Source organism: Pezoporus wallicus, unplaced genomic scaffold (assembly GCF_028554395.1).
Source record: "Pezoporus wallicus isolate ANWC-B61680 ecotype Strahan unplaced genomic scaffold, APGP_CSIRO_Pwel_v1 scaffold_6885, whole genome shotgun sequence".
NCBI classification, from domain to species: Eukaryota; Metazoa; Chordata; class Aves; order Psittaciformes; family Psittacidae; genus Pezoporus; species Pezoporus wallicus.
This window is the reverse complement of record NW_026638858.1, coordinates 3,086,745-3,103,441: the sequence shown is the minus strand read 5'-3', so window position 1 is coordinate 3,103,441 and position 16,697 is coordinate 3,086,745. Positions and strand designations below refer to the sequence as shown.

The 16,697-nt window shown below is 43.7% G+C and overlaps 1 protein-coding gene across 2 annotated transcripts in view; it reads right to left on the bottom strand.

Annotated features, from left to right (window-relative positions):
* CHID1 (chitinase domain containing 1) overlaps positions 1-16,697 on the bottom strand; it is a 126,189-nt gene that overhangs the window by 71,259 nt on the left and 38,233 nt on the right. For both annotated transcript variants that reach the window (XM_057412720.1, XM_057412719.1), the window contains 2 exons: positions 7,925-8,026; positions 5,478-5,633 (listed from right to left, as the gene is read on the bottom strand). In XM_057412720.1, the coding sequence (XP_057268703.1) occupies positions 5,478-5,633; positions 7,925-8,026 (258 nt within the window). The remainder of the gene's footprint in view (positions 1-5,477; positions 5,634-7,924; positions 8,027-16,697) is intronic.

The window sequence follows — 16,697 nt, the reverse complement described above, 5'->3', positions numbered from 1 at the left end:
CTGCAGCTAAACAATAGTACTTCGTTCATTAAAGCACCAGGATGTACTATAATCTCTGAGAGTGACAAGTAATACTTGTAACTAAACTGCAAGAGAAACACATTGTTACTGCAAATATAAGCTGTAGTTCCTACTGTAACAACACCCAAAGACAAACTACATTTTGTCATAAAAGAAAAATTCATTTCATTTAATCCTGATATTTACATATATATACAGGCACACAATCACATAGAATCATACACGTATACATGCAACTTTTTATGGCATGTATGAAGGAAAAAGGATATTACATGTAAAGGTTGTATATCTTTTCAGCAAAATGGTAACCAATCACTTCTACCTTTAGATTACATTCTGAATTAAAAAAGAAAACACTGCCAGAGGAATCCTATTGAAAGTTATTTTATGCACTTCCTGACAGCAAAAATATTCAGTGAATGCAATCTTATGTTTCAAGCCTCTTTCCATCACTTAATTTCTATCATGAAAGAAAAAACAAACATGAGACCAGCAAAAGTTTCTGCACTCCTCATGTAATCCTATGCATAAACTATACTAATAATCAATTTAAGTGCATGTTACCTTCACATCAAAGAGCTTGGGAATATAGTTTGCTACTAAAGCTTACAATTCTCCACCTCTCTTATTAAAGATGATCAGATTCTGATGAATATATTTCAGCAAGACAGTGTGCACCTTACAGTGTGCCAAGGAGCACTGGCATGTTGCCCATGGAATATATATCAGATGCAGTAACCTGAACGGAAATCTACAACAAAAAAATTGTCACACCATACTGCACTTAAAATTCATTCAAGATCTATTTAGTTAATACCAGTACTTTCTTTTAACATCATGTCCTGGGTTCAGCAGTAGCAGTCATGTTTCTCCTTCTTGGTAGCTGGTGTAGTGCAGTGTTTTGACTTTCAGCTCGGGAACAGAGCTGATAGCGATGTTTTGGTTTGGCCAAGGACTTTGTGAGCCTCATGCTCTGCCAGGGGGGAGGGGAAGCCAGGAGGAAGCAGAGACAGGACACCTGACCCAAACTGACCAAAGAGGTATTCCATACCACAGCACGTCATGCCCTGGATGTAACTGGGAGTTAGCCGGAAGGGCTGGGAGACTGCAGGGTTGGAGGAGGTATCGGTCGGTGCTTGGTTGGGCTTGGGGGGCGAGTTATCGGTCGGCTGGTGCTGAGGTGTTGTATTCTCTCCCTTGTTATTTCCTTTATCATTATTATCACTGGTGGTAGCAGTAGTGATTTGTGTTACACCTTAGTTACTAAACTGTTCTTATCTCAACCCGTGGGAGTTGCATTCTTTTCGATTCTCCTCTCCGTCCCTCTGAGAGCAGGGGGAGGGCAAGAAAGGGGGGGAAGTGAGCGAACGAATTACCTGACTGGGTTTAAACCACGACAGTTCTTTTTGGCGCCCAACGTGGGGCACGAAGGGTTGAGATAACGACAGATTTGACTGGATTAATAGTCACTCGTCACAATGCTGATTTATTGGCTCTCAGAGTTGTTCTTGTTGATCTCACAGCTTCAGACCGTTGTAACTTACTTAGAGCCGGTATTTGCTGTGTTAGTGTTTATCAAGTGTGGGGCCTGGGCTAAGGTTCTTGTCTCACTGTGCTTTATGGCAATGCCTTGTAATACGGGTGGGCTCCAGCAGCAGGGCGGGACGGACGTGGCCGTGGACTTGTACCTGGCCGTCCGGCTGCTCTTCACCGGCCTGGCCCTCACCCTACTCTCCATCTTCGTGAGGCTGCGGGGAGCCGAGGGGGAGCGGCCCCGGGAGCCGGCGGCAGCCGAAGCGGCCCGGGAGAGCGGCCCCGGGCACCAAGAGGCGGCGGGAGCGGGGCCGGAGGCCGCGAAGGGACGGCTGCCGGTGGAGGAGGTCGGGGCGGTCGAGGAGCGGAAGGAGGCGGCTGCTGAGCAGCGGGAGAAGGCGGCGGAGGAGCCGAGCCCCGCGGCGGAGCCGAGCCCCGCGGCCGAGCCCAGCCCCGCGGCCGAGCCCAGCCCCGCGGCCGAGCCGAGCCGCGCGACGGCCGAGAGCATCCCCCGGAAGCCGCCTGCCGAGCCCCAGGAGGATGCAGGAGACCACGCAGCATTTCCCAGCAAGGCAGAGGAGGAAGAGCTGGACTCAGGAAAAGAGAAGCCGGTGGTGGGAGAGCCGGCAAGCACAGCAGCTACACCAGCCCCAGTGACAAGCACAGCAGCATCAACTGAGAGTTCTGAAGGCTCTGAATGGCCTTTGGGTATCCTTGGGACCTGCCTGCTGATTGTGATAGGGATCAGCATGTTGGCACACACACAGGCTGTGTTCTACCCACCACCATTTTGTCTGATCTCAAAAGTTAAGCAGAGTCAGGTTCGGGTCTTGTCTGGGGTTAGACAACAATATAGGGGGACCAAGAGATTTTCCCCAAGGCTGGACAGTCATGAGTGGCAGGGTGTGTGGGACAGTATGGGCAAGTATCTAGTCCACTGGGCCCCTCCAGTGCTTTGGAAGCGTCAGAGATGGAAGGCAGCTGTATGGAGTCCCCAGCAACAAGCTGCAGAAACTGCTGAAGGGGACAGTGAATTATTTTAAGCCTGGTGGGCCCATGGCACTTCAGGCCATCAGAGCAGAGATGCAACACAGAGAGGGACTCATGATCGAGGGGTGGACTTAACAATGGACACTATTGCCCAGGTTATTCACGAGTGTGAACACTGCACACAGTCTCTCCTGCTCTGGAAGACTGTTACAAGAGATGGAGCCTGACATGGACCAGATGGATGCAGCAGCTTTATAGGGACTGGTCCATGCACTAAGTTAAGAGTGCACCGAGATAAGAGTGATGGTATATTGAAAATGTGGGATCTGAGCACGACGTGAATGGTATGGAATAAGGGGTGGATAATGTCCTGGGTTCAGCAGTAGCAGTCATGTTTCTCCTTCTTGGTAGCTGGTGTAGTGCAGTGTTTTGACTTTCAGCTCGGGAACAGAGCTGATAGCGATGTTTTGGGACTTTGGCCAAGGACTTTGTGACCAAAGCCTCATGCTCTGCCAGGGTAGGAGGGGAAGGGCTGGGAGAGCCAGGAGGTATCGGAGGAAGCAGAGACCTTTATCATTATTATCACTGGACACCTGACCCAAACTTTCTTATCTCAACCCATGGGAGTTGATTCTCCTCTCCATCCCTCTGAGAGCAGGGGGAGGGCAAGAAAGGGGGGGAAGTGAGCGAACGAATTACCTGACTGGGTTTAAACCACGACACATCACAATCACTACAACATATGGAGGGTGCCTTAAGGGAGCCATGACTCAATCCTTGAACATTTTTTACAGGTCCTACCTAACACTGCATTACAATCTCCAAGGAACTGGAAGCTCAAACTCACCAAGGATTCGAGGTGAGAAAAATAAATAATCAAGCCACCCACTTCTACACTGTACATAGCTTCTGAGCAGCCTTTTATGTAGTATGAAGCAGATATAAAAATGAGAAGGAATAGATCACCCTCAGCCATTTGTCATATTATAGAACGAAAAAAAACCCTGACACAGCCAGAGTATTAATAGTGGAATATGAGGGAACCTTTTTTGGAGGAAGGGCAGAAAAGCATCTCTGAACAAGCTGTACCCACTGTTTTCTTTAAGTCAGAAGCTTGGCCTATTTTGAAGCTGTTGTACCTATTTTAAACCTGTTTTACTATTACGTTACTACACAACACATATAGTGAAGACATAAATAACAGTACATGCTCAAAAATGTACTTCTGGAAAAATCAACTTAAACCATTGACCAATGTTTAATAGGTAAGGCAGCAAAGTGAAAATTAATGTGTTTTATGTATAAACTCAAAGTCTCTTAAAGATCCTGTCCACAACCCTGCTTCTGGCAGATATTTGAAAGATTACAGTATCATGGTCTATCAATGAAGAATATCTTAACAGGACCATTCTCTGTATAAAACATTGTCTTGTACTCTGCACCAGTGGCCAACATCCATGTAAACATAGCCTCATGTAAACATAGCCTCTTTCATTAGAAGTTAATCATAGATTAGTCTTAGCTCAACTATTTGTCATTAATTAAAAAGCATCATGAATTAACACTATCCTATAGTCAGAAGAATCTATGAAACATAAAAGTAGATGCTGTCTCAGTATGCAGTATGTTATCAAGTAGAAACCTCACTGCAAAAGTTGCAGTTCAGAAAAAAGCAATATACTTTTATTCTGCTAGATAGTGCCATACTCCTACCTGCTAAAGGAACTGTAAATATTACAGTGAAGCTACATTAATTGTGCTGAGCTTGTATAATTAGGCTTGTAAATCAACAATACTTTGACTATTATTTTTCCTGCCTAACCACTACAACTAACTTTACAGAAGCCATCTGATATACTCACTATATACCTTTCACTGAACACAGTGGCTTTATTTATCCCCACTCATTTTCTGTTTTTCAGCCAGATTCAAACACAATTCAGCATTGGGATAAAACTGTCTACAGTATTACCCCTGCAAACAGCCATGGCGAAGGTGGAAGACAGCAGAGGCAAGTGCAATGATGACAATGTGTTGCTTAACTGAAGGAATGGACATAAAAGATTCAGGCCTTTACCTTATACAGTCCACCTCAGATAATATTTCAATGCCTAACATGCAATGCAATCTATATTGAAATATTCTGGTTCAATGAATTTATTAACCTGTGAAAGTGAGAACACTCACCTCTTATGCTTTAGGTTTGTTTCCATTTGGCTTGGTTCTACTTGATAAATTAATGACAAGCTTATGAATAAATTTGATTTTCCTGCCAAATTAAAACTGGTTTTCTTGCTTTAATTCTGGCTTGATGTACTATACCCTGACTTTGTACAAAGCTCTCTGTCATTATAGGTGGTTGTTACCCAAAATTAAAGAAACCATTTTCCTCTGAGAATCAATATGAAATTTCAGGCTGGCTTTGGAGTATTTCCCTTGACCTTGTTACAGATTTTTGTCTCCAGGTGAGCTTATTGCAGCTTTTTCTACTCAAAAAAGCTTGGTGGCATATTGCTGTTTGAAACCAGTATCAAGTTTCAGAGTAACAGGTTAACAACTTCAGGAACCAAGAGAAACAATCTCTGGTCAACTGCCTGAATCTCCAAAATGATACACAGAGTAAGAGAATATTGAAGAATATTTTAACACACAGATGGCAAACTGCATGTACAACCACAGACAAAGAGAGAACACACATCATTTTCCCATAGAAGTTCTGACAGGATAACTGTGCTATCTATCTGGACTTTTCTACAGGGAGAAGAAGCTACAGATCTTACTCTAACTACCAAGCTACTATTTTCAAGTGCAGATTTATCACTTTTGTCATTTCTTTGTTACACATCCATATTTCTAAACAAGAATACATGCAAATTTCTGAGTTTTGTGAGAATATATCATACATAAGTACTTACTATTCAGAGAAGTCTTACCTGCTACCAAGGATTGGCTCCCCAGAGGCTCCCAAAGCAGAATAGTCCATGCCATAGAAATTCAGCCCTAAAAGTATTTTATTCCTCCATTTTGAATCAGGATCCAGTACTTGAACACAGGCTCGTACCCAGGAAAGAGGGGAATTTGGACCAGGCCTGTCAAGTTAGCGAGAAACAAACAGGTTGTCAGAAAAAGTGCACATTCATTCTTGGCCTTCTCTTTTTGCCTAGTATAAATTGTAAAAAGCAAACTATGGCACACAAAAATCATTGAAGGTTAGCCTACAGTATATAAAGGTTAAATGTACATTCTCTAGTGGCTTGAAGTGCTGAAGTACAAAACATGCTTGCCCCACTCTTGACTTTGTGATTCCCTTCCAAGGTGAAGGGACACAAAATGTCTTAAGAGTGGGTAAGAAAAGGTTTCCACCTAGCACATTTTCTTTGTCACTGGGCCTGGCACAATGCCTACACAGTAATTCACAACTCTTTATGACTTTAGCTTTTTTCAGTAACATCCTCAATGTTTTTACTGTAAACTGGCACAACATACTGGGACGAAATCCGCCATTTATCTACAGAAAGAACTAGAAAATCAGTGATTGGTTTCAATAATTGTTTTAAGGCTTATTTATGGACAAAATCCTAAACAGGCAACTACTCAACAAAAAGCTAAATTAAGAACAAGGGCAGAGCCTTAATTCACAGAGTAAATGAATTGTCATACATACAGCATCAGGACATGGTGCTCTTTCCACTCCTCTCTCATCAGAGAGGAGAGCAGACTTTATCGCAAACACTCGCTAACATGGTAAAAGGAAAAGCATATTTTAGTTTTACAAATATCAACAACATCTACTCCCTTCTAAGTACCTGCCTCAGAGCCTTCTGGATATCTGTGCCATTAAAACTCAATCTGCTAATACAGTACAGGAATGTTGCTGGAAATTGTGTCCATATTTAAAGGCAAAAGAATTGTGACAAAACAGTATGTACTATCCTGCATTTCACATACTTGGACCAATCAAGGCAAATTCAGGCAAAAAAAAGATTTTATTTCTGTCAAATCCCTTCTCAGACTAAAAGCATTACATGTTATAAACTATATTTATTTCAAATACAGCGGGTATGAACTGAAGAATGCTTCCCTCCTCCTTTCAAGTAAAAAAGATTAGGAACTCCAAGTCAGGTCTAAGTAATTTAAAGCACCAGTGAAAGTATAAAGATGTGACTGTACTACAAGCTGTGATTTTAACATGGCACAAAGCATGGTGCAGCTCTGCCACACAGGAAAGACATAGCCTACAGAACAGAATTCTGAAATGCATTCAGGGTTCCAGATGGGTTTGTATAGCATGAACAAAAGCCCTTATCACTTCAACTTCATAGATCTCAGATTTACCTAGAGGAAACCTAAGCTGGATACATCGATGCTGCATATTCCAGCAGGAGAGTAACAAAAAATTGTTTTAACTTCAGTACATATTACTGTCTATGTTTGTTCTCCTCTAGGTCGCTTGGCTTGAAGATGCAGAGACAGGCCTGGGGAAGCAGGTATACAAATTCTTTTCAGAAGAGACAAAAGTTGCTTTCTGCTAAACCTGTCTAGACATTATCAAAATGCTAACATACTACAAGTGACAAAGATTTTAGCGATATAATAAAAAACAAAAATTATGGCATTTCTAAATCTGTCAGTTTACCACAAATATTAACTCTGGACAGTCCCTTGAAGCAAGACACACAGAATCTAACAGGAATTCCAAAAGCATGTCCTTTCCCTACGATTTGAGGTGAACCATGCTTTTGGAGAACAGTAACATTAAAGAGTCCCTGCAAAATTTAAGGACCTCAGCTACACTGCTGTTTCACTTTCACTCGGTTAAAAGTATTAACTAGTACTCCTGAAAATTAGTATTCATGTACAAGAGTGAGGTTCTGTATTATTTTCCAGTCAGATCAGTTCCCTGATCTGGTTTGATGAACTGCCATATAAGAAGCTGTATCAGGGAGGCACTCTGCTGCCTAGGATAAGGCAAATGAGTTGTCATTGTTGAAAAAATTAGCTTTGAAGCACAACTGACATGTATTAGATTATTCATGTACCTATCCTGCAGAACTGTGCTACAAAGTAATAACAAAAGAACCTGCCCTGGAAAAGAGTAAATATCGTGGAACTAGTAAAAAAGTATTTTTTTACCTTGAGTACAAAGCCTTTCACAATATCTGGGTGCCAAATGTATTTTCCTGTTAAACAATGTCCTGAGCTCTTGGTTTGTTCAAAATTCACCTATCCTAATTAATAATCCAAAACCTCATTAACTAATACAGTTACAACACACTATCAACTTTACTAAAAAAATGACCTCATACTGTAGATTTAATAGTGACTGAACTGGGAGTCAGTTCCTTCAGCAATCTTTTTGTAATGTTAGATGGAGTCTTACCGTTGTGGTGTTGAATAGTCGTATGTCATGAGACTGAAGCTGTCTATTGCTGAGGCCAACTGATCAAATTCTTTCTTTGTGAACATTCCTGGCTGGTTAGTCCTTTTAAAATAAACCAAAACAAAAACAGGAAGAGATAAATTACTACAATAACTTGGCTTATTCTTTCCTTCAGGTTTCATACCATTTGATCAGGTAAGAAAAATCTTTCATTCCAAAGGTGGCAAAACAAAGATGCTGCAATGCCATTCTTATAATAAACGTCAAAGAAAAGAAAAATCTCATCCATTTCTTCCACCGGGGGGGGGGGGGGGGCGGGGAGGGGGGAGGAAGGGGGAAAGAGGGAAGGGGAAGAGAAGAAATCTATTCGATGACTTTCTCTAGACAGAAGTCTAGTTATGCCTTCTGCACGTCTTTGCATGAAATATGGAACATGATTTTTTTACTTCCCCCTTTTTTTGCTTATTCTTGATTTACAAAATCTAGCATTGGGTCAACATCTACTTTAGCTTCATGGTTGAGGGGTTGTATTTTTGACAGCTGACTTTCTTCAACCATTCAACTCGGAAACAATGCACGCAAGTTGCCTGAAAACGCTGAATCAGTTTTGAAGAGAATTCATTAACCTTGAACTAGCAGCACACATAGCACAGCAGGGAACATAAGGCACCCTTAATCACATTGCAAAGATGGCACTGAACAAAAAAGGAGAAGCTGTTGTCAGGCTGAGGGCTCTAAGGCACATTAAGCATATTAAGATGAGAAAGAGAAATTACATATTGTCCTAAACAGCCTGGGAGAGCAGGGTTCCTAGGGGAACGTAAGGAAAGGAGAGGGAAAGGATAGAGGAAGAGACAGAAGAGATTAAAAAAAAACATGGTTTAACAGCTACAAACCCTGTGGTGCCACTCTGCCATTTAAGGACAGAGGATTATACAAGATTCCTCTAGAGAGTAGACCAGACACTCAAGAATCCAGATCTTCCCAGTAGTATCATAAGCTGCTACTTGATGCAGAAGTTAGTAGGCAATCTCTGTCTAGACAAGGTACCCATTCAAACTACTTATGTTCCATTTTAAATGTTGAAACCAAAAAAGATGCTCAGTGACAGATGCAAGTAATAAACTGGAAAAAAAAAATTGCTTTTTTTTTGACCTTATCACTTTTGGATCAGTGTGCAAATTCTTCATCCAACAATATGAATAGATCATCAGAGCATAGCAGTGTTCATTTATCAGTTTACTTTTTGTTCTACCATTCTATCACATTAGAAGAGAGGATAACAGAATACAGGTTACACAGTGGAGCGGACTAAATTATGTAACGTGCCTGTCATGTTATAAGGGAGCAAAGCATGAACGATATTTGCAAGTCAGGTCAATAAACCTGATGAAGCATACACTGGATTATGTAGCTGTAATCATGAAGCATAGTGGAGTACTGTTAAGTCTCAAATTTTCAGAACCACTGATCTACTTGTTGTTGCAGAATGACTCTAAGAGCAGGACCATAGAGTTCTGGAGGACTGTGCAAGCAAGGCAGGGGGTGGCCCCCACAGGTGGCCGGAGACCGGACCTGGGAGGAGAAAGTGGAGGAAGCTGTGTGGGGCTAACCAATACTGTTATGCCAAGAAGGAGTGGCTGAATACCACTCCTATATATGTGTGAACTGCGTCACAAATAAGGTGGAAGTTGCTTATCACCCATATTGGGTTGGCCTGTCTGCTTCTCCTCGCCGCTTACAAATGGCGCCCGAACAGGGACGCGGACTACAGGGCCCTGGTCGCTGGGGACCCGGATTACAGGGCCCCGACTAGCGGGGACCCGGGATACAGGGCCCCGGTCGACGGGGACCCGGGATACAGGGCCCCGACGGGGACCCGGGATACAGGGCCCCGACTAGCGGGGACCCGGAATACAGGGCCCCGGTTTAACGGGGACCCGGAATACAGGGCTCCGGTTTAACGGGGACCCGGGATACAGGGCCCCGATCGACGGGGACCCGGAACGGCGCGTGAGCGGCGCCGGCGGCAGCGGCCGGGAAGCGCGGGCAATGCCGCTGCGGTGGTGTGACGGACCCGGGTGCTTGGACTGACCGAAAGAAATCCGCCGATGGGGCGAACCAGACACTGCTGCGTCGGGAGGCCGATCCGGAGACAGAGGTTACAGGACGACCCAGAAGAAGACGATCCGGAAAAGGCTGGCCATGAAAATGGACCGAGAGGTAGCCCTGGACTTACTACAGTGCTTCTTACAAAAGCGGGGAACTGAGCCCTGAACTTTTTACAGTGCTTTTTATAAAAGCGGGGAATTGAGCCTGAGACTCTAAAGCAGCTAGCAGGTCTAGTGGCTAGGGAAGGCTAAGAGATTTTTTTTGCAGATCCTAATACAATATTTGAGGAGAGTGAGTGGCGAAAGTTTGGTGATGAACTATTTGACTCAGTGCTGAATGATTATAAAAAGGCAAAGAAACTCGGTAAACCACGGAGGGAAGTAATGAACTGTATAAAAAGATACAAGGCAGAAAAGAAAACTGCCGCGGTAGCAACGGAGAAACTAGGAACAGACGTCCCCGGTCGGTTGAAACCGGGGGAAGATTACAACTCGTTCGCCCCCCAACTCGCGGGAGCACAGGGTTTCCCCCCACCCCGCACCCCCCCCCCCCTTCCTTCGCCTCCATCAGAAGGTGCCGCGGAGGAGGTGTAACCCCCTGCTCCCCCACCACCCCAGTTCCGAAAGTAGGGACTTTGAAAAGGACAGAGAAAGTATATTAGAAGGTATATGCATGATAAATGTCGAGGAATCCGAAAGAAAGAGGGCGGTGCCTCGGCGCCGCATCGATTGCGGCGCCACTGTGAAGCGCGCAGTAGAAAATAGGGATCATGCGCGAGCGGGAGATTTAAAGGAACCGCGAGCCTCTCCAACCCACTACGCCCTAGAGTGAAAAAATTTTTAACTCAGTCACGGAGGAGCCAGGTCTGCAGATGGCCACATACCGAACGAGATACATCTGATAAGAAAGACACAGCTGCGAGCAACGGAGACCCCGAGTTCGGTGCAGGATCAGCCCCCGAATTCCCTGAATCCGAGCCAGATTTATATCCTCTGCTTCCAGACCCTGACTTTGTCTCCCGGGTCGGTCTGCTCAGACTTACTGGCCCTGGAGACGCTCAGTTGTAACAATGGGTAACCAAATATGTGATCATTACTGGGGAATTTTCTGCAGTGGGCATCTTTGCATATCCTGTGTTTACTACACAGCAGGGGGCTAAAGAGTGGGAAGCTCTTGATCTCAAAATAGTTAAGGAGGCCTGACAAACAGTGACCACGTATGGGTTAAAATCCTCTTATACTCAAGCTGTATATGTTATGATTTTTTTCTTGCAATTGACAGGGGGAGCCCATACAGTTTCTCTGTGATACTCATGTACTAGAAGTTGGTAAATATGAGTATGTCCAGGTTTCTATCAACCCTTAGAGACCTCTGTAGATACTGCTGGCCACTTCTTCCAGCACAGGCTGGCCACCTGTGTCGGAATGAGTGTGCATTTTGGTCAGTATAAAAGCCCAAGCCTCATGCGATGTGGGGGAGGCAGAGCCTCTGCGGGGACGCCCGCTAAGGTTAAGCCTGCCACCTCACACTGCAATGATGCTTCTCGGAGCTGGTTTGCTGTTAGTCTCCACAGGGTCCTTGTGCCATGTTCTGTACGTGGAACTGTAGTGGGAATAATGATAGCTTTTGCAGGGACAAAAAAAAAAAAAAGAGGGGGGAGAGAGAGAGTAATGATGTTATATTTAACTTTAACCTGTCTACTTCTGAAGAACTGATAACCTGGGGGAGGGGGTATATTTGTGCCCTCCTGCCTACAGGTCCATGGCGACTGTCTGCAAAGTTTGTCAAGCCTTGCCATGAGCTGGACAGACGAATGGATAAACCTGATGCCTCAGCTACAGGAGCTGACCGTGATTACCCCAAGCAGAATGAGATGGAGGAAGAGAAAGAACGATTAACTGCAAAACATCACTTGGGGGCAACTGAAAAGTAACACCCTGAATATGTGTGCTTGTAAAGTAGCTATATTAGAGGTTGTGATTTTGTGTATAAACCCACCTGTATTTACTAGCTAGTTGCTAATAAGAAACTGCACCTTGTATTGTATAGATTTGTCACTTGTAAAAGAGATGTTAGAGTATGGAAATTTGCAGTAGCTGCTAGAAAATGCTAAGGCAAAAGCTAGAAAAATTTTAATACAATGGTAGTGTTATAAAGCAGGTGATGGAACAAATTAAGAGGGGGGAGAATTCCACTGGTAAGAAGTTTCTTTGGCTAGTCCTTCACTGCCATCAGCATCTTCAACATGCTGCTGCACCCTGTAATAGTTACTCTGCTAATGTAAATTTGTGTGTGCCTTGCTGTAGTAGCGACTTGTTACTGGATAAAACAAAAGGGGGGAGATGTGGAGACAGTGTTCTCATGGGAGAATGGATAATTGGTACATAGGCTTTGAATAGTCCTGAAAGATACAGCAAGGCCATGAGAGGCCTGAAGAAGCTTAAGCAAGCAAGATAAGAGGCTGGAATTCACCAAGTTAATGAGAACTGTGGACTGTTGGCAAGCTTTCAAGGTTGAGTTCTCACACCTGTGTTTAACCAATTATATGTTAGTCACTAAGGGTCTTCAAAACATGTATCCAATCATAATATGCCAAATCACTGTAAGTGCTTCAGCCGGGGCCTTGGCTCAACTAAGCAGACTGGGTTGCTGAGTTGCTAAGCAGACAGTTCTACATCGAAGGCAATTTCTGATTTGTTTTAATGTTGACTCTGTAAGACATGCAACACTGCAGAACCTTTTGTTGTTGGAACAGGGACATGGATGTGAAGAGTTTGATGGAATGTGTTGTATGAGTCTCTCTGATTATGCTAATTCGATGCACACACAGCTGAGAACCCTGGCTCAGCTTACCCAGCAATAGTAAATGAGCAATATTCTAATAACTAGATGGTTGTCTTCACGGGGCATTACAGGTTGAGTCAAACACTGTTGTTTGAAGTATTGCACTTATGTATCATTGTTAGGTTAATCATCGTAGCTATTAGACTTGTTTATAGTTGTGTGATAAAACAGGTGAACAGAATAACCCATAATGCCTTGCTTGCACAAAGAAAAAGGGGGGAATTGTTGCAGAATGACTCTTAAGAGCAGGACCATAGAGTTCTGGAGGACTGTGCAAGCAAGGCAGGGGGTGGCCCCCACAGGTGGCCAGAGACCGGACCTGGGAGGAGAATGTGGAGGAAGCTGTGTGGGGCTAACCAATACTGTTATGCCAAGAAGGAGTGGCTGAATACCACTCCTATATATGTGTGAACTGCGTCACAAATAAGGTGGAAGTTGCTTATCACCCATATTGGGTTGGCCTGTCTGCTTCTCCTCGCCGCTTACAACTTGTCATATTACAGAGAAACCCATCTTTTTCCTTTCGTGGTTTTAACAAATTAAAACAGACCTTCACTCCTGATCCTACTGGTGGACCTCATTTTTTTTATAGTTATCTGCTTGTCATTTACTGCAACTGCAAACTACAGTTGTTCTACAAGAATAAGGAAAATGAAAGACATCTTTGAAACAATGTCATGGCAACTGTAGGCAAAGTAATTCCCCAATGCAAACTAGCAAACCACATTTTCAGTAAATTGATTGTGATCACTCATGAAGGGAAAAGTATAAAAAGTAATTGTTATGTGTTTTAGATATTAGGGCAAGTTGGATTGCTTCGTAGATTAAGCTGGGTAGTACTTTAATGAAATTTGTATGTGTAACTTGCCCTCTATATCCATTTTTCATATACAGTGCCAAGGACTAAGAGAGGGGGAAAGAATAAAATTAAAGCAAAAACAAAACCAGGTTGAAATCAATTATTGCTATAGTTTTCTCCATTTTCTCCAAAGCAAGCATGTAACTGAACTACTTCCACTACACAGGAATGCCATCTGAGGAGCAAGGTCATAAATTTTCAACTTGGAACAAACCCAGCAGCAAGGAATATGCTTCATCCATTCATGGATAGTGTTAAAACACCAATGCTATTCACAGAAAGCAAGTACCACTCACCAGCTCAAGCAGCACCACCAGTCAACTCTGCTGTAGCCAAGCACCTTGGGAAACTCTTCACTGGAGCAAAACTGCAAGTCTTTGATTCATGCCTTGAGAATCATTCTTAGTCAAGAAAATTGGCATTCAAGGATAAAACCTAAATATTTTTCAACAGCTGTTCTGCTTCTTATCTGAAGTTTTCCAAACATTTTGATATTTAATCATAAACTTAACTCAAGGGCAGGTATGCGATCAGGAGAACTGGGTACCCTGGATTTTGAGAAGGCTGAGGTTCTTAATGGCTTCTTTGCCTCTGTCTTCACTGGCAAGTGCTCTGACCACACGACCAAAGTCTTGGAAGGCTGATGCAGGGACTGTGAGAATGAAGACCTTGGGACTACTGCAGGAGAGGATCTGGTTCAAGACCATCTTAATAACCTGAATGTACATACGCAAGTCCATGGGGCCTAATAAAATCCACCCACGGGTCCTGAAGGAGCTGGCGAATGAAGTTGCTAAGCCACTGGCCATCATATCTGAAAAATCATGGCAGTCAGGTGAAGTTCCCGATGACTGGAAAAAAGGGAAATATAACCCCCATTTTCAAGAAGGGGAAAATGGATGACCCGGGGAATTACAGACCAGTCAGTCTCACCTCTGTGCCTGGCAAAATCTTGGAGCAGATTCTCCTGGAAGGCATGCTAAGGCACATGAAAAACAACAAGGTGCTTGGTGACAGCCAGCATGGCTTCACTAAGGGGAAATCCTGCCTGACCAACCTGGTGGCCTTCTATGATGGGGCTACAGAAATGATGGACAGGGGTAGAGCAGCTGACATCACCTACCTGGACTTGTGCAAAGCATTCAACACTGTCCCACATGACATTCTTGTCTCTAAACTGGAGAGACATCAATTTGATGGAGGGACCACTCGGTGGATAAAGAACTGGCTGGATGGTCGCACACAAAGAATTGTGGTTAATGGCTCAATGTCCAGCTGGAGACCAGTAACAAGTGGTGTCCCTCAGGAGTCAGTATTGGGACTGGTCTTGTTTAACATCTTTGTTGGTGGGGACAGTGGGATTGAGTGCGCCCTCAGCAAGTTTGCCAATGACACCAAGCTGTGTGGTTCGGTTGATACGCTGGAGGGAAGGAATGCCATCCAGAGGGACCTTGACACACTTGTGAGATGGGCTGATGCCAACCTCATGAAGTTTAACCATGACAAGTGCACGATCCTGCACCTGGATTGGAGCAGTCCCAGGCACAGCTACAGACTGGGCAAAGAAGAGATTCAGAGCAGCCCTGCACAGAAGGACTTGGGGGTGTTGGTCGATGAGAAACTGAACATGAGCTGGCTGCAGTGTGCGCTTGCAGCCCAGAAAGTCAACCATGTCCTGGGCTGCATCAAAAGGAGCGTGACCAGAAGGTCAAAGGAGTTGATCCTGCCCCTCTACTCTGCTCTCGTGAGACCTCACCTGGAGTACTGTGTGCAGTTCTGGTGTCCTCAACATAAAAAAGACATGGAACTGTTGGAACAAGTGCAGAGGAGGGCCACGAGGATGATCAGGGGACTGGAGCACCTCCCGTATGAAGACAGGCTGAGGAAGTTGGGACTGTTCAGCCTGGAGAAGAGAAGGCTGCGTGGAGACCTCATAGCACCCTTCAAGTATCTGAAGAGAGGCTGTAAGGATGCTGGGGAGGGACTCTTCATTAGGGACTGTAGTGATAGGCAAGGGGTAACAGGTTAAAACTTAAACAGGGGAAGTTTACATTGGATATAAGGAGGAAGTTCTTTACTGTTAGGGTGGTGAGGCACTAGAATGGGTTGGCCAGTGAAACTGTGAATGCTCCATCCCTGGCGGTGTTCAAGGCCCAGTTGGACAGAGGCTTGGGTGACATGGTCTAGTGTGAGGTGTTCCTGCCCATGGCACAAGGGAGAAATGATCTTAAGGTTCTTTCCAATCTTAACTATTCTATGATTCTATCTTTCCTGTCTCTTTGTAGGGAACCACTGATTTACTGATTTAAAAAAAAAAAAAAAAAAAAGCCGTCTACATTTTGAGCATAATGTTTAAGATACAGAAATATTTCCCATTGTTAGCTATGTCACTTTTGACTTGACCAAGAAGTTTCTATACATTTTTGAGAGATTTTCCATTTCCATTTGTAGGCTCCTGACCCAAATTTCTGCTAGACAACCCAGGAAGACAGGAACAAATATTCCCTTGAAAGCTAGGTCTTATATGCACATATTCCTGACAATTTGTATTTTCCTATGGGACATTTCTACGTTTGTATACAGAAACTATTATAGGGACAACATCACAGACTTGAAGAAATCACCTGCTTACCTTGGTATTTCCATATAAACAGCTTAAGAGTTTCACAGTCCCTTTCTACCATTCTATTCTTTCACATCTAAAATAACTGCAGAGGAGTTTGCTTCATAGCCTAGAATATCTATTACCTGAATCTTCCAAATAGTATGTGGTCATATGTATCAGAATTCCCATTAGTGATTTACTGGTAAGTATTTCTGTAAGGTTTTGACTTTGTAGTCTTTCATATTGAAAGACTGGAAAAAACACTTCAAGCATGCAAGCTGCATTCATTTACTTTCAAATGAATCTACATTCTCAATTACTTCTTGTCTCACTATGATTGCACTCAAAATGAA